We start from the raw sequence: 25,144 nt of genomic DNA, 5'->3' as shown, positions 1-25,144 counted from the left end.
TTTTGCCGTTCTGGCTGCCTTGCAAATTAATGCTCGAAGAGAGAGTGTGTGTGTGTGTTTGGATTAGTATTCCGAGCGGATATTCTCAAGACAGCCTTTAAGAGAAATTCCTGGCGCGCTCTTCTCTTCCACCACCGCCGGCACTTCCCCAGCTCATCTCCACTCAAATGCAAATTTACGCTCGGGAATAAAAACACATTCAGCGCGCGCACACTTGATTATTCAAACAGTTACATAAGTTGGTTATTAATTAAAATTTGGAAAAAAAAGAGCGGGACGAGAAGAAGCTCGGTCGTGCATCTGCTGCGTTGTGAATAATTAGCGCGACCCAGTTCGACGCACACCATATTCTGGTGCTAAAGCGCCGATTTGATTTATTAGCTGGCGCGATCGCTCGAGTCAAACCACGCAAAAATGCCATAAATCCGCGCTAATTGCCTATAATCAATTCTGAAATTAGGTCGATAACAGCCAATAATCTGTGTGGCGAGACAATTTTGTTCCATGTACATTTATTTCTATTAGAATAATTATTGTCTATGTTTGACCACCAACTACTATTAATTTAGCTTTTCATACAAGCCTCAAAATTTGACATAAGAAAATTAAATAACAAAATATTTTCAATTTAAATCTTTATCCCTAGTATTTGCATTAAGCAGAGGTTATTTTTTGTAGAAAATGAATATTTTGATTTGAAAAGCTCTTCAAAATAAAATTGATAATAATAGTAATTAATAAAAAATAATTATTTATTTCATTTTAATATTTTATATTTTGATACTTTTTTAACCTTTAAAAATACAAATTTGTATTTATGATCTTGGAAGGTTTAGAAAAATTATTGCTAGTGGTGGTGCCGTTTTGAGCAATAATTTATTTCTTTTCAAATAAATTGATTTCAACAATTTAATGAAAACAATGTGACAAAATAATTCATACTGTGCTTTGCAGATCATAAATATACTAGAAAAATTCATTAGGGTTATGTGCAGAACTTTCTCAACACGATAAGATAACTGAATAAGAAATCATGATGTGCATCAATGTCAGAGCACATTGGCAAAGTGGCCGCATTGAACCCTCAGTAGAGCAATTCACGAGAACCCGACCAGCCTGCGAACGTCAATTTCTCGCACTACATTGGGCACCACCATCAAAGTTCACAAGTTGATTCACATCACTGCCGTCCCCTTGGCGCATCCCACAATTCATAATTCAATAAGTAAAATCATATTTGCTCCATCCGACCTGCGAACCGAAAAGCAAATTAATAATTTCCCACAGAGAGGGAATAATTTGAATGAGAGAATCCTTCCTGTAATTATTTTATCTGGAACTTTTGTTTGAAGATGAGCTTTAGAGGTCGTCGCTGCAGCTATATTTTGTGCAGTTTACACGGGCAACTTTTCCAGTGTAAAGTTGAGCTCGCAGGCTGAACATAATGGGAGGGAAGTTTTGTACACAAAGGTTGCGGTGCGAATGAGTGACGTGGCTTATTAAAAGCTACTCCTCACGCTTGATGTCCTCGCAGCTATTTTCCGGCAACTTGCTGGATTGTGTGCATGAAAATTTGGATAATTATTACCTCGAAAGCATGTTGTTTGAATACCCGAGGAGATGAAACTTTGCTCTCGTGGCACGTGCTGGCAAGAAGAATGTGTGCCAGGCGAAACATTGCATAATACGAGAAGAAAAGCTCCGGGGCAGATTAAACAAGGTGATTCAATTTGTAAATATATACAGGTTTTAATTGTCAATTACGTGTATTACAAAAAGCTTCTACTTTGCTCAATTAATGTTTCGCAAAAGTCCAATCACATTAAAAAAGTCAATTCCAGCGGAGCAATTTCAAGGATAAATCTCAACCAGTAAAATAACTGTAAATGTGATTGGTATTGAAGTTCGCACAAATTTGCTCTGTGACGGTGGCTCGATCAGGCAGATTATAAAATGTCACCCTTTTCAGAAGTAGGTGACGTATAAGTCCCATAAACTTCGCAGCTCTTGAATTTGCCAACTCCATTTCAGACTTTATTTACTATAAAAGCCGTAGGCGTAAATTTTATGGCTTGGTTGCAATTTTGGCGAAGTGGCGAAATGGCTCCACACACGTCGTGCTCTGCCCCACCCCTCTCAATATTGAGAGGAAGAATAAGTGGCGCAGTATTATAAGAATGGGAAAAGTTGCGAATATAAAGTATAATTTTATTTGCCAAATGCAACTTCCTCTCTTTTTTTTATTATTTATGCGGAGAGTGTTTGACTGGCGCATTGTGCTGATAAAGTGCTTCTGCTCGAGAGAGCTTTGTGTGCTTAGGGCCGACGGGAAGGTCCTCGCTTTCTCTTTAGACAACTCACTGCTTCACTCCTCGATATCTCGTGCATTTAAGGCGTCGAAACAGACTTAAAGCGTGCGCGCGTGTGTATTATTTGGGCAAAACATTGCGCTTTGTTTCAGCAGTGCGCCCCCTTAAGTTTGTGTTTGCTAAAGCCGGCTTCTTGCACGCATTCAGACGGAGAGAGATTTTGAGGTTTCCCAGATAGAAGTGCTGCGGAGCAGAAACTTGGAGCAAAAATTTCGCTTGAAAAGCAAAGCTCTTTGATGCGAAACTCTTGAGAATTATGAAAAGAGGAGGAAGTGCGCCGCATTAAATTCTAGACTCGGTTGGTAATTATGACTAAAATCTCTCATTCTGGAAATTTGTTACAGCCATTTTAACTCAACTTAAAATCTGTTGGATTAACTGTGGGAAGGATTTTTTCAGTGTGATACTGTATTATTCGAAAAATAAAATTAAAAATAATTTTTTTTCCTGCTCAAAGAGATGGTTTATGCTCTAACTCTAACACCAAGGGTTTTATAAACATCCTCCACCTTTTAGGTATTCACAGAGCGAGTGCACGTGCTCTATTATGTAGGAGGTCGCATTTGTTTAAGCCTTATCACTTTTTTTTCTAATGCTTGCAGTGCAATATTGGCTGCTTCTCATCTTCAAAAGGTCTGTCGCGATGCCTCTGATAAATATCAAAGAGACTTTCTTCTGCGTTCTCTCGAGCGAGCGAAAACAAACGCAGAGAGAAGTTGGGCGCAAAATCTTTGAGTGAAATCAGAGCCGTTAGAGATAAAAAGCCGACTGTCTGCTGAGAAATGCAATTTATGAAGGGCCTCCTAGTTTTTGTTTCTTTGAGCGGCGTCTCCTTTCGCTTTTCGCGATCGCACTTCCAATTTGGTCCTTTTAGTGCAGGGAAATATGAATAGATCAAAAATCAATACCATAATAAGTTCCTGAACAACTCAAGCAAACGGTTTTCTCTTTTATTAACTAATATCGTTCAAAGGTATCAAGTTTTGGGCGCTTCTGTTTGCCAATTTTTTCCTCCTCTTTCCAACAAGATTCCAAAACTTTTCCAAGTTAATTCTTTAATTTGTACGTCGGCTTTCACAAACAGCACTTCACCTCTGGCATTTTTTCGCCGACCATACGTTTTTTTCGTTACATTCCTGCGCAACTCGCTTTTTCCTCAAAAGTTTTGCCACACTTATCCGCCCACAACCTAATTAGAATAAGCCCCCTGGAAAGCGAGTGAGCGCGTCGGTCACGTGCTTGATGTTGCGAAAAAAGAGTGGAGACTGAAGAGGCACTCTGGCAGAATTGCAAATTGATTGGCGGTCTGTCTGGCCGAGGGTGAGATTCTCCCGCCGCCGAATAACCAACCAGCCCTGGGACGACGGATGGGCCTGCCATAAATATGTACACACGCGGCGGCTGCACGTGCGCTGCAGCAAAAAGTGTTTGACTGGCCAAGTGCTCGTTATGCGGTGCACGCCACTTGAATTGCACGCTTTTTATATTATTTCATCCCCCTAGAGCGAGAGGGTGCCTCGCTGGGGCGCGAGAAATTTCTTCGATCCGCCGAGCAGTTTATATCTGACACATCTACGAATATTCAATTTTTATCTGCCGTCGATGCTTCCGGCCTATTGTACGGCGACGAGATGTGTTTTGTGCCTCGTTGCTTGCAGAGATGCTGGGGGTGGCTGCCTCACCCACCTTCCCTCCGCCCGCCCACCTACCACGCTCGTCTCTCTCGCAAATTCCGCAGACGAGTTCGTTCTTTCTGATCTCTCACTTTGTCGGTGGCTTTTGATTTTTGACGCTCGGATCAATACTTTTAGAGCCGAAGCGAAGCCCACAGTCACTCTCCTTGCATTCACCGTGACGTACCCTTTTTGAAGGGAGGCATTATTTATTGCTGGCGCCGTAACAACGCCACGGAGAGTTATCGATATAATATTGTATTTTCCTCCTGACAGCTGTCATTCAAACTAACTTCACTTTTAACAAGCTAAATTATTTATAACAAAAAAAATAAATAAATAAATAAAATATAAGTTGCCTAAAAATTTAAAAACAATTTTTAAATTTTGAGGCACTACTAGTTTGACCAGTTTGCAATAATTGCCAATTTAAGTTGCAAATAATATTTATTATTATATACCTTAAAAGCAATCGCGGCCTTTACAGAGATAAATTCAAAGTTATTACATTTTATGCTTATCAAGAGACAAAAAAATTACAAATCTTTACCTTGCAATTCAAATTTTGAGAAATTACAAAGTTTAAACATTATTAAATTTAAGTAAATTAAGCCAAATAAGCAATTAAAAGGTTTTTGCTGAAGACTTGCATTTATTTAGACTGCCTGTTGCCTGATAATTTCAAATGCCGCTTTTTATTTTTAGTTTTTGCTCTTATTCGTGACAATAACTGCAGCTCTCTTATTTATTATGTTTTGTATCAGGATTTATTTTCGTCTTTTCTTTTAGCCTGGCACTTCAGCTTTTTTTTGTTCTTATAGTCAGTTCAAGTACATTCTATTTTTATAAATTTTTCAGAAAAATTTCATTAATTCGCCTTACACTGTTTCAAATGTTGCTGCAACAATTTATTTTTCAGTGCATTAATATTAACAACTCTGCGGAAAAGATTTTTATTTTATTTAATTATACCAATCTATTTAACATTACTCGCCTTTAATGACTCTGAACTCAAATTTGTAGCTAAATTATATGAAATGGAAGCGGTCGTTGAAAAATCTGTAGCCCAAACAAACACCATAAATAATTTAGTGTGGCAAACGTAAAGTTTTAGCAGCTCGGCTATGCAATTCGGTCCGGTGCCAACCTGGGACGTGAAGTTAACCCAGGAAATAATTGTTCTGTCTGATCGTGTGCAGTTGCAGATTGTTCCTCGCAACAAATCTCTGGAGGCGGTTGTTAAATAGCGGGCACAACGCGCAACACGCTCAGAGCCAGAAATTTCATTGGCGAGGTGGGCTGAATATGTATAATTGGGAGAACTTTCGCACAGCCAAGTGAGAATTCCATAAATACAAAACAAGTGTGCCTAATAAAATCGCTTCCACCTTTTGTCCGCCATCAATTATTTAACAAAATAGAATTGCTGCAAATTTTATTGTTTGCAGCGTCCCATTGTTTTGTATTGTAAAATTTATTTCTAACACAATATTGTTAATGGATATGCTCGTGCCAAGGTCATATAATTAAATTAAATATCCAAATAAATATGCAAGATATTATATTAAATGTTTGACTAAAATGTAATGTCAGATATTGAAATTTTATTGCATTAATTAGGCTGATTCAAGGAAACTTTCTTCAAATTTAACCTGGCAGATACTGATAAAAAAAGGAAAATTATCGAATTTTTCGCAAACTTTACATTGGAATAGATTTTTTTGTTTAATCAGCCATTGACCTGAAGAAATAAATTATTTGATTAAAAATAGACACAAAATTATTATGTTGCTTCTTAAATTACATAGAAAAAAGTGTATAATTTGGTCTAGTCATTGGCGAGGGAGCTCCGGAATGTCACACACAAAAAGAACGATGAGCCGCCAAAAATAAAAGGTTGCGTGCAAGTGACGGCGACGCTGTTTCAGTTTTCCACACGATAATTGTTTTCTCATTAGAATAAAAAAATATACAATGTGCAGAATTTCCTTCGAGCTTTATGGAAATTAAATTTACATAAATATATTTCACATTCATTGAAAATCACAACGCAAAAAGTGTTAAAACCATTCAGGAAAAATATACGAAGGAATTGAAATACATAAAAACTTTCCAAGAAGCCTATAGAGTCACATGGCCATGCCAATTTTCAAGCCCTTTCTTTCTATAAGGGGTTAAGTTATCTACGAATGAATCTTCTTCCGATGAATATACAATTTTTTTACCGTATAAATCAAGTAATAAAAAACAATTTGCAAATCTTGGAAATTGAATCCAAAAGTAAAATTATCATTTAAGCATTAACATTTTGATTATTGGAATTTTAAATTTAAAACAAAAAGTTTCTACAGTAGTTTTTTTTTTCAAGTTGTCGCGTGTTAGCTTCACTAGCCGCCAACGAAGCTAGCTACTGAGCCCTGGCGCCTCGACAAGGCCCGCGACCTGACCAGGGAAAAATTTTTCTGGTGTTCTCTAGCTAGAAGAACTTTTTTTAGTTTTTATTTCTACCTACAACTACACCTCAACCCAATTACAACCAAAAAACCAAAAATTAAAACACAATTACTTACAAATTCTCAACACAATAACCTTTTGCAGCTGTCTTCTTCTTCTTTTTTCTTTCTTCGTAAAAAAAACGTAAAATAACGCACACACTAACACTGGCACAACCGAATTTAACGGGGAACGGTGAACGGTGGGGGGGTTTACGATGACCCAGAGGTGAGGCCCTGAGCGTCACCTGCTGGGGCGCGGGGCTCGAACCCAAGCCGTGGGCCACCACGATAACCGAATTCTGTAGTAGTGTTTACTACTGTATGCGAGACCGAAATCGGGTCCCTACCAACTTCCGGAGACCTTTCAGGGCGTACGGTACCCTTGAGACATCCAACCCCGATGCCGCGACCCAATTACCTCAAATTCCGAAAATACCTAATTAGTGCATCGATTACAAATACATCACCATTAAATAACAAGAAACACAATAAACACTGGCACAACCGATTTTAGGGGAACAGTGAACGGTGGGGGGCTTACGATGACCCAGAGATGAACCCTGAGCGTGACCTGCTGGGGCGCGGGGCTCGAACCCGGGCAGTGGGCCACCGCGATATCCGACTCTGAGAGACCGGGAAAATCGCGTCCCTACCAACTTCCGGAAACCTGACAGGGTGTACGGTACCCTTGAGACATCCAACCCCGATGCCGCGACCCAATTACCTCTTGAAACCTAAATAGTGCGTGGATTACAAATACATCGTCATCAAATTACCAAAAATACATATACATAGATGATTTTTTTACAAATACATATAAATAAGCGATCTCTTCCATCTTCTCTCTTCGCTCTTCTTTCTTCAATCTTCTTTCTTCTTGGGGCCCCAATCACGATGATATCCTAAAAATGCACACTGACAAAATTACATCATGATTAATTATATAATACAGCATAAATCATAAAAATATACATAAAGAAAATTATTAGTAACCACCACCACCAAACATCCACACTCGCACACACACACACACATGCATACCCTCCACCACCACCACAATCCCTCCACCCCCCCGAAAATCCACCACCCGCCGAGCCGAAGCAGGAGACCAGGGTCATTGCGGGCCAGGGGGCTTTGCGGTGCACCCCTCAGTCCTTCTCAGGAACCGGAATTTACTATCCGCAAGCGGTTACCCCTCCTCAGGACCCTCAGATGCCCCCCTCCACCCCCAGAAGCGACCCACTCACCTGGACACTGCATGTTGGCAAGCCCTGGACAGCATCCAATCCGAAGACTCTGGACACTAACACACGACCACACCGACACCTCCGGCCACGACGAGGGCCAACCTCACACTGACGCAATATGATGCCACCTATGACGTTGGTGGGCGTTTTTCTCACACCTGATTGTCTTCTTCCTTACACTTTTACTGTCAAGTTTCAGATCAAATAATTTACTTTTTTGAAATAAACTAAACTATACTGAATATTTTTTACAGATATTTTATCAATTTTAAATTATTTTCTTTAATAATATGGTTCCAAAATAAAGAAATATATAAACGTTAAATTATCAAGGAGGGTGAAATAATAAACAAAAATTAATTATGAAACATATTTTTTTTAACCTTTTTTATTAAATTTATATTTGTAGCTCTAAGTCAGAAAAATACCTTAGTTTCATTAATTTGTTTGTTATTATATCTTGAGCTTTATCTATCATAATTTAATCCTTATTAATCTTGCCCTTTTGTTACGTTGATATATTTTATTTTATCCTGTAAATTCCTTCCTGAAAATAAATTTCGCATTTAACTTTGAGGACCAAAAAATTTATATAGTGAATAATTCCAGTCAAATGTTTAATTTAACAAGAAGACCAGTTTTTTTTAACTCTTTTGGCGACAAAAAGCTCAGTGACCATGCACACAAGTAAACGACCGCGGCCGACGAGATTTCGGTTTCGGCCCAAAACCCAAGTGAGCATTTTATCAAGACGGGGGCAACCGGCGTGGCAGGCCCGTCTAGCAGGTTGCATAACTCGGAACAAAATAATTATTTCCAACCTTCAATCTTCATAATTTCAATGCGTTATGAAAAATGAACTATAATTTCAAAATATGATAGGAAATCTTGTAATAACAGAAATTTTTTAGAGTTCTAATTGAATATTTTAATTGTTTAATCAAAATTTTTCCAAAAAAAAAGGATATTATATTTATATTATGAAATGAATGAATATTATTCTAAATAGTTTTTTATCTGTCTCTACTGATATTTTCAACTGTTTGTCCATGCTTTGTCAATTTATTTATGCTTTGCAAAAGTTGTGCGTAATAAGCACTCTAATAATTACGCCGGCGCCATTAGCTGAATTTTTATTCGGTCCACAGAGTCACCAGAACTTTGCCATTAATTGACGCGTTGCTCGTCATTTATTTTTCACGGCCTAAAATTTTGCGAAACACGCCCGTTTTGCCGCCTGGCCGGAAAATGGCGGGAGATTATCGACCAGAAATAATTTTTGTGGCGCTGCGTCGGCTATTATTTTTATTTGCCAGGTCGTTAATTTTTCGAGCACTTGGGTTTGCGGCGCTCACCTTGCTCGGTCGGGATAACAAGAAGGTCGCGCACGCGGTTATTTTTGTGCAATTTGTCAAGCGGTGCGGTGCGAGAAACTTTTTTTCTGTCTTTTTTTTTTGCGTGCGAGGTATAAAAAAAGGCACCGCCAGAACTTTTTAACTTGGGCCGCACAAAAGTTTAATGATAATTGTTGGCACGATTTCGGCAAAAGGAAGTCGCTGCGCCCAGCAAAAAGCAAAAGTCTTTGCCACAGAGAAGAACCACCGCACGATGTCGAGAAATTATTTTTGCAGTAAAACCAAAAAAGCGGCTTTTTGTGTGCGGAATCTTTATCATTTTTATTGCGAGATAAAAGTAGGATGTGTGCGTAATTTTCAATTATTTCCTTTGTGGCGAAAGGATATTTTTCGGCCCCGGAGGTAACGCCGCAGCCACACGATGTATTTTATTACGCAAAAAATGAGTTTGGCAGTCGCTTTATTGTGTGGTTTCGTGCTACTGACAGTTGGCCAGTGGTCAGGTGGGCCAGTAATTAGATTCAAGCGCCTGCTGCTGACACTTAGATAGGCACTTTACGGCCAGCTGAGTTGAAGCAAGCTAATCAGCAAGTTTCTTGGCAAATTATATACAACACGCAGATGCATTCCTGCATTTGCAAAGCTTAAAAAGTTAAGTTTTGTGGTAGAATTTCATGATTTGAGGGTTTTTCTTAGAATATAAACAACCATCAAAATCCATGCAGGATAAGCCAATTTTAAATACAAATCATCTTAAAATTTAACATTAAAGTTAATACATTTTTTTTTATTCATATTTTTATTGTCATTTTTCACGAAAAGAACGAATTGGCTTTTAAAGGCAGTTCCAACAGTTAAATGCACTATGGCCAAGATACTTCAGATTTTCTAAATATACAGTAATATTTAAATATTTTTTTTTTTTTGAAATTTAATAAATTTTTACATAATCCAGCACTTAACACCAACACTTTCTTACAGCAAAAGTTTTAAAAGCTCGAGTTCTACTTTCTTTGCATTTCTTGCTGTTTAATCATGGAAGCTCAACACCTTCTAGTCTATTACGCAGCCCCTATACTATAAATTCTCAGAATTAATTTCCACCAACAAAGTTATGCATGCACAACGTCAGCCTGCACGAATGCAAGTATGCAACTGGGTGAACGTCGATGTGCAGCGGATTGCCTAGCAATGTTGCCGCGGCAGATAACGGCCCTGTTATCGATTTTCCCCGCGTCGGTGGCTGTGGGAAAAAGTCCTGCTCTCGGTGACCGCGCTTTATTTTGATCACCGTTTGCTAATTCGTTCGTGACAAACACAGGCCGACGTTTAAAAACACGCCATTTTTCCACGGCTATTATTATTATTTGCATTCGAATAAGCTTGATTAAAACGGACGGGCCGATGAAAAATAGGATCAGTGACGGGGTCTGATCGCCGGGCTGGCGCACTGACAAAAGTTAATCATCGATAAACCTATCAATTTGCACGAACCGCTGCGCCCTTTGGCTTTGTTTTAATACGTTTATAAATGCTGAGCTGACTGAGAGCAGCGACCGTCGCCACCGCCGGCCCAGTCTAATTGACGATCCATAATTTATGGCCAGCTGCAGTTTAGCGTTTGATTTAGACACGCTCGCCATCAATTCCAAATTTAGAAATTAAAATATTGAGTGGTTTTGTCTCATAACTCAATTTTATAAAGGAATTTTTCAACCAGTCCAGTGTGCTTAGAGTATTTTGTGTACAAAGTTGTTAAGTAATTACAACGAGGTCATGCGGGGTCACTTTTGTAATAAAATGCTTTTACGAGGCAGGGGTGCTAAGCATGCAATTATGCTCATTTAAACACTTCCGTCGTTTCTCGCGCGCTCCAAATAACTGGCAGCACCGCTTGCAATTAATGTGGGTGAAAAACTGCCGGAGTGAATTTGCATTTATCAGCACGTTTCGCCGGCACTAAAGGGAAAGCGACAGCAGCTTTTCTCTGTGCAAACAGGTTTAGTTCGTACATGCCGATATGGGGCTTTGTAGGTAAAGGTGCTCACAACACACACGATCTCTCTCTCGCGCCCTCGCTCGCTCTTATGCAACCTATCCTCCAATATATGGTAATTAAGCCAGGCCAAAGGGTTTCCATGGAAACTAATGCATAAGCACATGGCCAACAGCGAAACGATGAGTCGTCTAGAAATGGAGAGAGACGGAAATGCAATACTCTATTAAGCCATGCTGAAGAGGGAACAAACCTCGAGTGCTAAGGTCACTTTGTGAATTCCAGCTTCAACGAATGCCAGCAGAATGAATGGGAGTGTTTGCTGCGGCAGGTAAACTAAGTAGAATTAAAGCTTGTAAAAAACAGTAAAAAAGTGGAAAATTTAAAAATCATGCTTTAATATGAATTAAATGGAAGATAGATATTTTTATTTTATACCACTTGTTGATAATTATTATTTATGTTTAATTTTCAGAAAGGAGAAAAAGTTTTATTCATTCAACATCACATCCTCTTGCTCAATATCCCACAAAAAATGTTTCTTTTCTGCTAAAAAGCAAAATTTTTCTTACTGGATAATTCACTGAAATAAAGTTCCATGCCCATGACTCAAAAGGTTTTCGCATTTATTTAGTGTATCAGAAAACTTAGAAATTAATAATCTATAAATTTTGTGAAAATAATTTTTACTAAACAAAAATCTTTGGGATCAACATGTCAACCGATGGAGTCGTTTTGATCTTGGAAGTTTTGGCAAAATTTTTGCTAGTGTTGGTGCCATTTTGTCTAACAATTCCTTTTTTTAATTAAATCGTTTGCATTTAACCAATTTATTCATAACAATGAGGATGATTAAACAACAATAGTAATTTGGAAAAAAAATTAATTTTAAAGTAAATATTCATAACCCAATCTCAATTTCCGTACAATTTTTACAGTAAAAAACAAGATAACCTTTTGTTTATTCTCATCAATGGGCTTGTAATAAATTTGAAAAGGGCAGCAGCTACGCTAAAATGAACCATAAAAAATGAGCAATGACACCTGATGTTTATCAGACTGATGAAAATTGTGGCGAATATTAAATTTAAACACGACCAAGGCCCTGCTTTTAATAAGTTTCGCCGAGCAGATGCTGCACTCTGTGGAGAGTGATAAGGAATCGCACAATACTTTTTATTCATGGGGCGTGCAGCCGTCGCTTTACATGTTTAACCAGCGCCGCAAAAACGTTTAGCAGCCAACAGATCTGCAGCGCGCTCGGCCGTCCGCCCTCTTTCGCTGCGAGGAAATAAATTGCCCCTGTAGCGCGCGACACTTTTAATATAAATTAATTTCATCTATCATTGTCACCGTTCCGAAGCTGCAGATTATTATTACTCCCATACTTACTGTGTGATTCGCGGCCCCGTTATAAATAGCACCTCGGTGACTTCGTCTAATTTGGCTGTTTATTTCCTGGCAAAGATTTATCTGCTTCGTGGCACAGGGACGACCGTTTGTTTAGACAGCATTTTACCAAAACAAGTCCCCTCGGTCCTGGGGGGCGGTTTTCATCCTTTGAGAATTTGTAAATAAATGCAATTTAAAAATAAATAAATAAAAAATATCCTCTAAAAGATTCCAGAATTTGAACTAAACTTTAAAAACTTGAAAACTCTTCTTATTCTTAAATTTATTGATCAAATGATCGACGAACCTTTAATCCTTTGGCCAAATTTCTCCCCACATCGGCATCATTGCCTTTAATTTTATTACGCCTGCCGATGCAATTAGACGAAGCTGGCTTTATCGCTAATTGGAAGTCATGTCAAAAAGTTTTGCCTTACAACCAACTTCTACATTATGACTTGCGATTGTTTTACAACTAGGGAGAGAAAGGAGGCAGCCAGTTAGTGAGTCTCGCCGCCCGCAGCATTCGTTTTAATCTCGGCCCCACTGCCATCCCAATTTGAATTGGCTCCTTTTTCTGTTACTCCATTGCGTCGCCCAGGCTGGCGAACGAACGAACGAACGTCTTATCGCTCCAGGAACGCCGCCCGCCACCGCCGACTTTTAATCTCATCCCTCATTGCGTTCACGGAATTAGTTTGACACCGATCTCGATCGGCATAAATCAAGTGCAAATGGAAATTTGATCACACCTCCGGGCTCGCCCCTTGGCCTTTGCCACTCTCGCAATTCAAGATTGGTCTTTCATTCTGATTATCTGAGATACACGTGAACTGACGTGCCTGGAAATATTATGTCAATTTTAAACAACGTCAAGAACATTGAAATAACATATGGCTTGAATTTCTTTGATGATTGATGCTGAAGCTGCGTAATATATAATTTAATTGTATAAAAAAAATTTTGGTTTAAAAAAAATAGATAATTTTTCACAATTTACTTAAATGAGAAATATGTTTTTAAATTATTATAATTAAAATAATTCTATTTATATTATTATTAAACTATAAGATTACATTAATTTATTTGGATTAAATTTTTTTTAAATATTAAGATTTTTTCTTAAGAAAACTTAAAACTATTTTTATCAAATAAGTAAAAATTATTAATTTCAATTAGTTAACTTTGCTAAATCCGAGTAAAAGTTTTGTCGCGTTGGTGGTATTTAAATATTAAAAATGCTTATTTTTCATTAAAAAGTTTTGTTAAAAAAAAAACTATTTTTTTGTTATAAATATCCCATTAAAATGATTCACATCTTCCATTTTTAAGGTATATCAAATATAAGTGGCTCATTTAATATATCATTCATGGAAATCGCTTGGAAATCCAGCAGCCACCTGCCGGCAGCCTTTTCTTTGCTCGCTGGTGTCACTTTGTCAGGGCAAATGCGAGAGCGGTTATTGAAAAATGCTCGCGGTTGGTTCCCATTGAAAAGCTATCAAGGAGCCGCCATCAAAGTTTCCATGTCACCGCTGACGCTTTTTGTGCGCTTTTCATTCATTCCACTTTTATCTGCGGCCGCTTCGTCAGCAGAGGTTTCGCAAAAGCGGGGCTGCTAATCAAACCTCGCTTTTTCTTCTCTCGATTTGTGTTTGCACGCGCGTCCCAAACACATACAATGCAAGTCGATAGCCGAATAAAGCTACGTGATATGATTGTCCGCAGCAGGCCAAACACACTCTTCAATGAGCGCTGCGCCGACGGCGATAAATTACCGGCGCCCGGGCCATGTTTTATGGAACTCACGAACTGCATGGTTATCGATATATTATGGACTCGCTGCTTTTTTCGGTCAGACTTGCCGGCCCGAATGTAATTTTAGCACACTCGGACTGCAAAAATAAAATTGCCCGCGCACAAATGACGTTGATTGTGCCAGGCACGGCGCGCGTTCTGTTTTTCATTAAAACGCCAATCAACCGGGGTTTTGTGCGTTGCCTTTGTTTCCCTGCAAAAAAGCAGACACGCGGTGCCGGTTGAAATCATTTTGTGCGCGCCCGAGTTAATTATGGATGAAATTTTTAGTCAAATATTGCCCGAACGATTTTTCAATCAAACAACGTGTCATTTCGCTTGTTTGCCAATATTAATTTCGGCTGATCAAGCAAATAGATTGCTTCCGTGGTTCAGAAAATATTTATTTCAATTTTTCCTACACAGCGATTAATAAATTGGACAAAAATATGTTATGAATATGTGGAATTTTTATATTAATTCAGAGAATTAATCTCATCAAATATCCATAAAAATATGTTTGAAACTTTCTTTGCTAGATTTGTTGATTAATTTCAAATTCAAGATTGTGCTTTGTCATCGTTGATAAATTAATTGAGTGCCATCCGGAATAATTGTCCTATTATGGTGCACATTGTACTGCCTTTTCACTGCAGCATGAACTTAATTCCACCATTGAATTCCAAAGCGTGAACAATTGAATGAAGTGGATCAGCAGCCTTTCCCTTCTGTGATCATTATTGCAGCCCCGCCATTTATTCAGCATCGACTCAATTCTTTAATGCTAGGTCTCAATAGAGCCATTACCTTAACTCCCTGACTTGTTTCGCAGAGAGGTTGCCAGGCAGGGGTCATTTTTACACTGCTGCTGCGCTCTTTAGCCCACCCCAAAGGCCAAATCAATACTTCTCCAGCTAAGAACAATGAATTTTTACTACCCAGAAAAAAGCAGCTACTTTTTTTACTTTCAAAATAAAATTAAATGAAGTGAACTTATGTACTGTATATTGTTATAAATACTTCAAATTTTCAAAACAAAAATAATTATGAAATTTGAATTTAAAAATGGCTTGTTCACGATTTGTTTTGGAAGTTGTTTATTTATTATAATTGAAAAAACTAATATTGTTTGGCAATTTATTAGAAAAATTCTTTTCAGTAAATTTTTTGAACTGAACAATCTTTTGAAAAAAAAATAATGGTTTGATGATAATTATTTTATAAAATTAATTTATGCTCTAATTTTGGTCATTTTGTTTTATTTTGAAAAATAACAACTCACAAAACCCATGATTCAAAGCAGAAAAAAAATTATTTCTTCTGAACGACAAAAAAGTCTGGACTTCTACAATAAAAAAAGGTTAACATAATATACTAATAAAATGAAATAAATTTTATGAAGTGGCTTCAGCAAGAAAAATTTAAGGAAAGGTGGATGATATGTCAACAAATTTTCTGCAGAAGAAATTGTTTCATTCAGCGCTGAGCTTTAATTTGTTAATTGTTCTAATAATTCTTAAAATATTGATAAACAGGAGTTCATTGTGGATTTTGCTAAACAGCTATTCCTGGATGTGAATTTTTAATCGTTTGTTGTTTATTAAAAATAGATATTGCTTGTTATACAAGACTATATAATCGACAAAAAAGTTAAATACCAAGAAAAAAACGTCGAAATCTGACCATTTTCAACATTTTTCTTTGTATTTTGCCTTTTAATAATGAGGAGTCTACGGAGCAAAAACACACGTTTGATACATTAAATTATAAAGAGAGTTTGCAGGAAGGAAAGATAAGCGTTGGAAAAAACACGCTCGTCGCAGGATAGAAACTGCGACAAGGAGCGGTGGTAGTCGTCGGGCCAGAGATGAGAAACTCGGTTCCATTCCCGCCCACATGGTTGCTGGTGATCCATTTTAAAGGGTTGTGCTTGAGCCCCTGCGATCGAGCCAATCAACGCGAGGGCGTTTGATTTTGCCGCTTGTGGCGGTGATGAGGTGCGAAAATCAGCACCGATCAGCACAAATCGCATTCATAAAAATGCGAGTCGATGGCGCGAAATAATGAAAAGATGGAATGCTGGCTGCAAACACGCTCCTTCGGCGATGCGATGAGGGTTGCCTGCGCAGCCAATATTGCACGCTCAGCCCGCGGGCCCTCTCGCCAAATATGATTCTGCTGTTTGCATAAAATTAAACGGTTACGGCCGCTTGAGTATCTACGTTGATGATGATAGCAACGATGCGGTGCGCTTGGAAATTGATATAATTCCAGTCCCCTCGTCTAGCTGATTAAATAGTTATTCCACGGAGACCTTTAAAAATTGGTAAATTAAAATGCAAAGTCAGGCTAAAAGAGAGCAGAACATTTTTTTGTCACGTTAAGAAAATCTGAGGGAGAAAAGTCAGAGGGAATTTCTAGGAGCTTTGCTTGCTAATGCAGTGCCTGGAAAACAAACACTACCATTCACAGTTGACTTTGCATTTTATATGCGAGAATGGCAGCAGCCCCAGCAGCTCACATCTTTTCACAGCCGACTTTCCTTCTCCGGTTACTCCGCTCCCGTGGAGCCACTGGGGTGAAAAGAAACTAAATGCGGGGGAGAGAGAAAAAAAGAACGACGACGCGCAATAAAATTTTAGCTGCAATCAATATGATGGCCCCTTTTGCCACTTTCTTTTCAGTTTCCTTGCCCTTTGAAACGCTTAGATAATGCACCAAACTAACTGAATCAAATTTTTATGACACAAATGCAAAATTAAAACCGCCGAATAGCATTATAAGGGGCGTCCAGCGTCATTTAGTCCCCCATTACAAATCAGTTACAAGAAAAAAGCAGAACTAGGAACGGACTGCGAGAGATATTCATCTAGGCGGTCGCATTATTTTGAATTGGACCACCACCATAATGTCTTTATGGCCATTATATTTTGGAATGAAGACAATAAAAAGAAGTCTTTTTCTTTTGCTTCCTTGTTTTCCTGGCACCAGAGAAGTTATTGTGCTTCGTAAGCACTTCCTATGTGCGGAGGGGCCAAAACCACTGGAGTGGTTCGGTCGTTATATTGGTGCGGTGCAGAAATTCGCCCAATGTTTTAAACTCGGAGTTAATTTTTTTGCCGTTTGAATCGTCGTAAAAGCCAAAGTGGCAGTTTTTTTTTCGGGAGAAAAATTGAAGTTTGACAGATGCGGTTTGGCGTGTCTGGCGGCTTTGCAGAAAGGCAGACCTGGAGGCATCATCAATTCAGCCGCAATAAGCCTTTGAGCTGTCATAGACTCGGAGAAATAATAACGCCTGGGCTGCAGTGTGTGCGAATGACACATCCAGCTATTGTTCATTTCAATCCCCTGACAGCCGACACTGCCTGGAGAAAAAGCGGCAGCAAAGGCGGCGCCGGCCGGGCTCTCGGCCACTTTCTCGGCTCGCGTACCAAACTCTCGGCTGCTGCAACGAGCCATAAATTCAAATGAATATTATTTTTATTTGGCTACTCAGCCGAGTGGTGACAGTAATTGAAATACTTTGAGAGCAGCCGCCGCGTTCACACTCCATTTGCCACTCCTCTCGCGTATGCTGATGATTTTCATGAAATGTATAAAGAAAGTTAAGCACAACTTTTCTCATAAGAAGAATAACTTTTAAAATGCACCTGCCGCCAGTCATGTATTTCGCAGACAGTTCATGCTTATTAAAGCGTGGAACTGATTTATCATTTTTATATATAGAAATAAAAATATATTATTAGTTTTTTTTTTTAATTGTATTAAAAAAATCCTGAATTTTAATTAGTCGTGGATTTATTTAAGAAAAATAATGTAAAAATTACACATTATTTGCCGGATTTTGCGTGAAAAAACTTGGAAAATTCAAAAACGTTCCCAGAGAACCGTTAATATAGTTTCAACTTATAAACTTAATATTAGAGTTTTTGTAGCATAAATTCACGATTGAGGGTTGCTTCGTGGTAATTTGATTTTAGAGTAGACTTCTTCTCCTCGATGAGTTTTTGTGAGTTGTTAAGAAAAAAATATATCGCTCTACATGCTTTGGCTGCACCCATAATTCATGAGCTGTGGAATCATTTTGACAAGAATTATGTAGTACAAAAAAAATCTTTTTATAATTTATTTTTCTTTCAAAGTAAAAATGTTCTGTGAAAAACTAATGAAATTTTATATATTAATATATATCCATGAAAATGATATATTTATGGTAATTGAACCATTCTATCTGACAGAATTAGACCCCTGGTTCAGATCTGGTGCAGAACTGGTGTAGAACTGATGCAGGACAGCGAGACCCGCTTCTGCACCAGTTCCGTACGATTTTTGAACCAGGTCTGCACTAATTCCAAATTTGATACACAAAATTTTAATTCTTGAATAAATTTAATAAAAATATATTTATGTTTAAAATTTTTATATTGTATTTTTTCACAAAACAAATTTTATCACACAAAAATTTGACATTGAATATTTAAAAAAAAAATTGCCATCGACGAGAAAAAGGTACGCTCAAAACAAACATATCAATTTCTGACCACAATTATTAAAGAAATCATATTTTTTCTTAATGTTGAATTTCATGTCAAATTTTGTGGAAAAATTTGTTTTGCGAAAAAATGTAACTTTATAAAATTTATCATATCATTTAATTTAGGCTTCGATTAGGCTGGAACATTTTTCTATTATCCTAGCATGTAGGATCAAAATATTAAAATTTCAGGATTTAGATTTTTTCGATTTTTTATAAGAAAAGCGTGAATATTTCACATTTACTCCATGATCAAAAAATTTATTTTGAGAATGTACGCATCTAATATGGGTGAATTTATTTAATTTTTGACGATTCATTACTAAGTTCTCCAAATATCTAAAAATTATAAAAATAAAAATAAAGGTGGCACCTGAACTTAAATTAGCCTTTAGGCATTATTATTATTGGTCTGATTATTTGTTCTCCTTGAACAATTGATGCGTGCTGTAAACATAATGCTGGAATGCTTTTAGCGACCAAAGCAGTCGTATTGTATGTTTTATCGCTCGCACTCAAGCGGGGGGCAGGGTCAATCCCTTAGAAGCGGCGCTGATGGTGTTCCTAGCACGCTCCAGTGCGCATAATGCCCTGTAATTTTTACAATTCGTCGCCGTCTCAATAAAAAGGTAAAATACAGCCAACTGACATTGCCGCTTGATTTAGTGCTGACAATAAAAAGCGGGCAAACATGCAGTCGTGCTCCCTTTTCCTCCCGGTGCGCGCCAGCAGGCACTTTTTGTTTATCGAAGGCACTGACGCCCCACGACTGGCAGCTGCGGCACTAAAAATTACTCGCCGAGCTTGTATTTGATTGCATTTATCAATGTACAAAGCCATTTGATACATGAACTGAATAAGAAATAACTCGAGCAATGCGTTTGATCACTGGAGCTTGCTAACAAGTTATCGAGAGATGTGATCTGCAAAATTCAGTGCACACCTCTCAACCACTTTTATGAGCGCGCGAGAGAGAGAGAATGAGAGAGAGAGAAGCCGCATTCCCTTTCACAAAGCCGCCTCTCCAAAGAGATGGTAATCTTGCTTTTAGTTAAATACTTTTGTTACGACGATGGCGGTGCTGCACATAATGTTAAAAATGTTCCATTCAAAGAACTTCATCATAGCAGCGAATATAAAACTCTCTTTGTTACATCTCGCTCTCCTCCCGTGGCTTAGTGAATTTCGAGACATCTCTGGAACGCAGTATGCTAAAAAGTTTCGGCCGCGCATTACGAAAAAAGAAGCAACTTTATAAAGATGCTGTACGTCATCTCTAAATAAAATTTAGTGACGCTTGGATTTTGTGTCCATATTTCAGATTGATTTGAAAGCGATCAATATTGGTTAAAATAAAAGTCTGAATTTCCATAACGACGCTTACTAATGCCCACAGCCTCTAGTGTGACCTCTCGAAATTTGGGGTTGCGGAAGAGCAATAATTGCTACGTGGTCTCGAAACGTAAAGTTTTAATGAGAACCTAGATTGGGTGTCGAGTGCCGATGAAGTTTATAATTGATTTCTGCTGGAAGCATCAATAGATATAATTTTGGTGTTTTCCTCAAACAAGCAAACTGGGCTTAAAGACACTAGTTTATTAATTTGTCGCGTCCGTGGACAAATGGCCAATCTGGTAATTCTGGATAAATTTATATTTTTTAACCAATATGTTCAGTGTAGAAAGAAGAATTATTTTACATATGAGTTAACTTTCATATTAATAATCATTGCTGTTTACAGTCAACACCAGCAAAAGTTTTCAGAAGTTTATTAGTTTCAGTTACGCTAGGTATTGCGGAAAAAAGTGGTTAAAATGACAAACTTGAAACTTTCTTTAAATATATTTTTTTTAATAATTTTTTACATTACATGATATTTGAAAATTCATAAATAATAGAATAATTTTATTTAAAAAATAATTATTTAAAATATTATGAACATAAATTGAAATTAGAAAAGCATAAATAATCACTTGAATTTAATAATATATAAAAATATAATATGCAATATTTATAATTGCATTATATATTTTACTATTTTCATGTGCAATTCTTTCTTTTTAGTTTTTTGACAACAATCAATATTTAAATAAACAACAATTATAACAAATTATCCTCAACAACATGCTGAATTATTTACAATAATCTGAAGCAAGATAATTTGAGCAGATAATCAGTTTTTAAAACTATAAAATTTATAAAAGACCAGATTGATCATTTTCCCAAACGGAGAAACATTAAATGATAATTAGAGTTTATCAAAAAGAGGTGATAATTATGCTTATGAAATAAATTTATGAATGTGAATGATTGTAACTTAAGATAATTTGAATGCTTGAAAATAAAATACTTTTTATTTTATATATTTTGTGTGACCAATTCTTTTTTGTTCCAGAACACCGCACGCCGTTTGACCTTTTCGGCCGGGGCGCACGCATGACTGCACGATTGTCCGTCGCCGCTGCTGTTCCTGCCACCCCATCGAAGGAGCAATTTATGCAGTAGACATCAGCGCCGAACCAAAAATTGGATCGCTGCGCCCAGCGAGTGGAGAACAATGAAAGCGCCCTTCTGTTTTCGTCAGATCTAATTTAAAAGTGAAATCATTGTGAGGTTCTGGAAAAATGTATTTCAAAAGAGTGGCATGAAAAGCAAAATGCTGCTGCATCATCACTGGCTCACCTTCCTGCTCATGCAATGGTGTTTTCACATCAGCGTCGCCTGTCCGTCCGCGTGCGTGTGCAAATGGAAGGGGGGCAAACAAACTGTCGAGTGCGTCAACAAAGGACTGATCGCAATTCCCGAGGGCATGGACGCGGGCACGCAGGTGCTCGATTTCGCCGGAAACAATTTGCAGATTTTGCCACGCGAACGGTTCGAGCGCCTCAATCTTGTCAACCTGCAGCGCATTTACCTGTCCAGATGCAAACTGTTTCAAATCGACGACACGTCGTTTAAAGGGTTGACCAATTTGGTGGAACTTGATCTGAGCGAAAATCTGCTCACTCGCATCCCGACCGAGACCTTCAGCGACTTTCGGCTTTTAATGAGGCTGACCGTGAATGAAAACCCAATTAAAACGCTGCGCACGCGATCCTTTCAGCCGCTCTCTTTTTTAACAACGCTGGAACTGAGCAAATGCGAGATAGAGGCAATCGAGAATGACGCGTTTTACGGCCTGGAACGGTTAGAGTGGCTGAAACTTGATAATAATAAGTTGTCAACCATTCGCGGATCGTATCTGTTACCAGCCTCATTACGCGGCGTCGCTCTTGATAATAATCCGTGGCATTGCGACTGCAAGTTGACAGAGCTGCACGCGTGGCTATTGAATTACAAAAACATTCCGCAGTCTATCGAACCAAAGTGCAACTCGCCGCAGAGGCTGCAGGACGCGGTAATTAAATCTCTGGATGTGGAAGATTTCGCGTGCTTACCAGATGTGTCACCGACAACCATGTATCTCGAAATCGGAGAGGGCAAAAATGTTTCCCTTCTCTGCCAAGTTTCCGCCATTCCCGAGGCTCGAGTTTCCTGGTGGTTTCAGGGAAGGGTTTTACAAAATGATACCATGGTCGCGCCCGGAGTTCACCTATATTATTACATAGAGGAAGGAGCAGTTGACAAGAAAAGCGAATTATTTATTTTTAATACTAACACCGACGACAACGGCACGTTCATCTGCGTGGCGGAAAATCCAGCCGGAAAATCGCAATCAAATTTTACAATTCGGATTATCGTGCGAGAAGACGTGGCCGTTCCTGTCGTTCTCCCTTATGAGTATATGGTCGCCGTTGTGTCTGCCATCGCAGTTCTCGGTATACTGGTGATCATTATTTTCGTTTTGATCGTGGTTCGGTGTCGCCGCCAGCGAAGCCGCAAACGCAAGAGAGAGCGCAGCAAGGCCGTCGCGCTTCAGTCGCCCGAGCAAGGTGCGGACAAATCCAACGAAATTGAGGCGAACATTGCGATTACCCGAATGCACAAGCTCATCAGCACGGGGGCCGTTCCAGCGAAATCGAACGGCGCCATCATTACGGAGCGGCACGTGCAGATGAGGCACCACGAAGTGCTGATCCGGAGCGGCGCGGCCGAGGTTCCTGGGCGCCTCGACCCTTACCAGCTCAGCCCCAATCGAGCCTACCAAGAGCAAAATCCAGACCTGATCAACGACACTGAAAGTGTGGGCAAGGACAAAAGGGTGACCGCGGGCGGCAGGCGGAGGGAGGAGGGCGACGGCGAGGAGGTGGACCGAGACAACTGCGGCAACAGTTATCAAGAGGCGATGGACAACATGATAGAAGAATTTCTGGAGGCGGCCGAGCCTAAGAAAATGGGCAAACCCGGAGTCACGTGGCGAGACGAAGCTGGTTTTCCTCTCAAAGTGCTGACGCCGATGCGCGAGCACGCGCCGCCCAGCACTTTTTCCACCCTTCCTCGCAGGATGATCGCCAAACCGGAGCAGGCCTATCAGTTGTCGGCCGACGTGCACCTTTCCCCGGGAAGGTTCCTCGACCAGGACGGATACCCTGCGGACTACGGCCTGCCGAAAATGTCCTCGCAGCCGCCCATCGCGCTGTCCATAGTTCCTCCTCCGCCCCCCGCTGCCTATTATCGAACCCTTCCGTACAAACGCGGCCACAAAAAAAGCTACCCCCGAGAAGCCGAGTATTTGCCGGCGCCGGTGTACGAGGCGTACGCGGACACCCCCACGGACGTGCGATACTCGGTCGAAGGCTATCCGACCTCCGCTCCGCCCGTTTTCGCTCCGAACGAAACTTTCCCCGATCCCATCAACAATTTCATTCCCTCCCCACCTGCCGCGTACAAATCCGACACCACCGAAAGCAGCGCCGACGGCATCAAAGCTGAATCGCCGGCCGCCCCAATTAGCCCGAACAAAGCCTGGACGGGCTATTCGCAATCGAGCTCGGCGAAGACTTCCGAGAGTCAGCAGAATTTAATTGAAAGCGCGATAAACGCGATGGTGACCGGGCAGCCCAACACGCAACATGAGAGCCCCGACGAAGGCTTCGGCGAGGACGGAACCGAAATATGACATAAAAAAGCGGGGGCGCCTGTGGAAGCCTCCAAGAAGTAAATTAAAAAAAAAAATGGACTGCCTATTTTCAATTAGTGAATGAAAATGAATTGCGATGCTCACGATAAATTCGGCTCCTTGAGAACTGTTCTCGTCTTTAGTGCGACATTTATGTAAATATAGAATGGCCCTTTTAAAGTGTGCGAAATTATGCGAACAATTTGTACATTCATACAACTTGACGTTTTATATTTATGGCAAACCAGTTACCAGTGTGACGAGAGTGAATGAGACGTGATTCTTGGTGGTTATTTTTACTGTACAGCATATCTCTATTTTTAACGAAGTGATGGGTCGACTTGCACGGGGGCAGATATTTTTGAATATCAGAGAAATGTGTAAAGCGTTATTTCAAAAGAGGCTGAGAATGAATTTAATGACGTGTTACAAATGGTTAAAATGCTACTTTAAATAAATCAATCTAAATAAAAGTAAAATCAAATAATTCCTTTCCCTGGTGTAAAAAAAGCAAAGATACTGATTGTCAACCCCCAAATGTATAACTAAAGCATTAAAAAAAATTGATCATAATAAACATAATATTCAAGGATGGTGTTTATTATCACTGAGATGTCAAACTTCAATTGCCGGAGTCTCCTGCTGTATAGTTGCAACAATGTAAAATATACCTGAATACATTTATGACTTTGTAGCCCTGTCCTTTACGGATAAAAAGAAGGAGAGATTCCATTCTCATTTGCTGTGTTTACTTGTACACTTTTCGGAACGCGAAAAGCAAAAAACTTGAATCGGTTTAGGTATTTCCTGGCGGAAGTTAATAATTCACCATTGCGCGAAAAGATCATTTGAAAGCATTTGACTGTAAGCAACATTGAAATTTCAAAATAGTGTTGGTATATTTGGTAAAAAAAGATTAATAAAAATGGAATTCCCACTTATTTTCGTTGACAATTATTCAGCATCCCATCTCGCATAAATAATCTGATCATTTTTCAGGAAAAATATTTTGTTGGTCGCTGTTTGCGTTTTTGATTGGAATTTGTGATGCAGTAAAGCCTAAAGCGTTCTTTGTTTGGATTTGTATTTACGCATGTTCATGGTTGCATAATGTCAACAATTCCGAATGAGAGGTATTAGCATTACCAGAGCTCGCTCAAATAAAACCAAATCACTCAATTACTGCGCGTCCAAAATGTTTCAAATGCACGACCAAATTCACTGTTC

At 39.1% G+C, this 25,144-nt stretch overlaps 1 protein-coding gene across 1 annotated transcript in view; it reads left to right on the top strand.

The window, feature by feature from the left end:
- The window catches only part of LOC132202204 (leucine-rich repeat transmembrane neuronal protein 1-like), a 99,999-nt gene extending 75,150 nt beyond the window's left edge, over positions 1 to 24,849 (top strand). Inside the window, exon 5 of the mRNA XM_059628972.1 lies at positions 21,254 to 24,849. Within this exon, the coding sequence (XP_059484955.1) occupies positions 21,503 to 23,917 (2,415 nt within the window). The 5' untranslated portion in view covers positions 21,254 to 21,502 and the 3' untranslated portion in view covers positions 23,918 to 24,849. The remainder of the gene's footprint in view (positions 1 to 21,253) is intronic.
- The last annotated feature ends 295 nt before the right edge of the window (positions 24,850 to 25,144 follow it).

The sequence above is a fragment of the Neocloeon triangulifer genome, unplaced genomic scaffold, assembly GCF_031216515.1.
Source record: "Neocloeon triangulifer isolate White Clay Creek 2 clone unplaced genomic scaffold, ASM3121651v1 ptg000015l, whole genome shotgun sequence".
In the NCBI taxonomy this organism is placed as follows: Eukaryota; Metazoa; Arthropoda; class Insecta; order Ephemeroptera; family Baetidae; genus Neocloeon; species Neocloeon triangulifer.
This window is presented reverse-complemented; position numbering and strand designations above follow the sequence as displayed.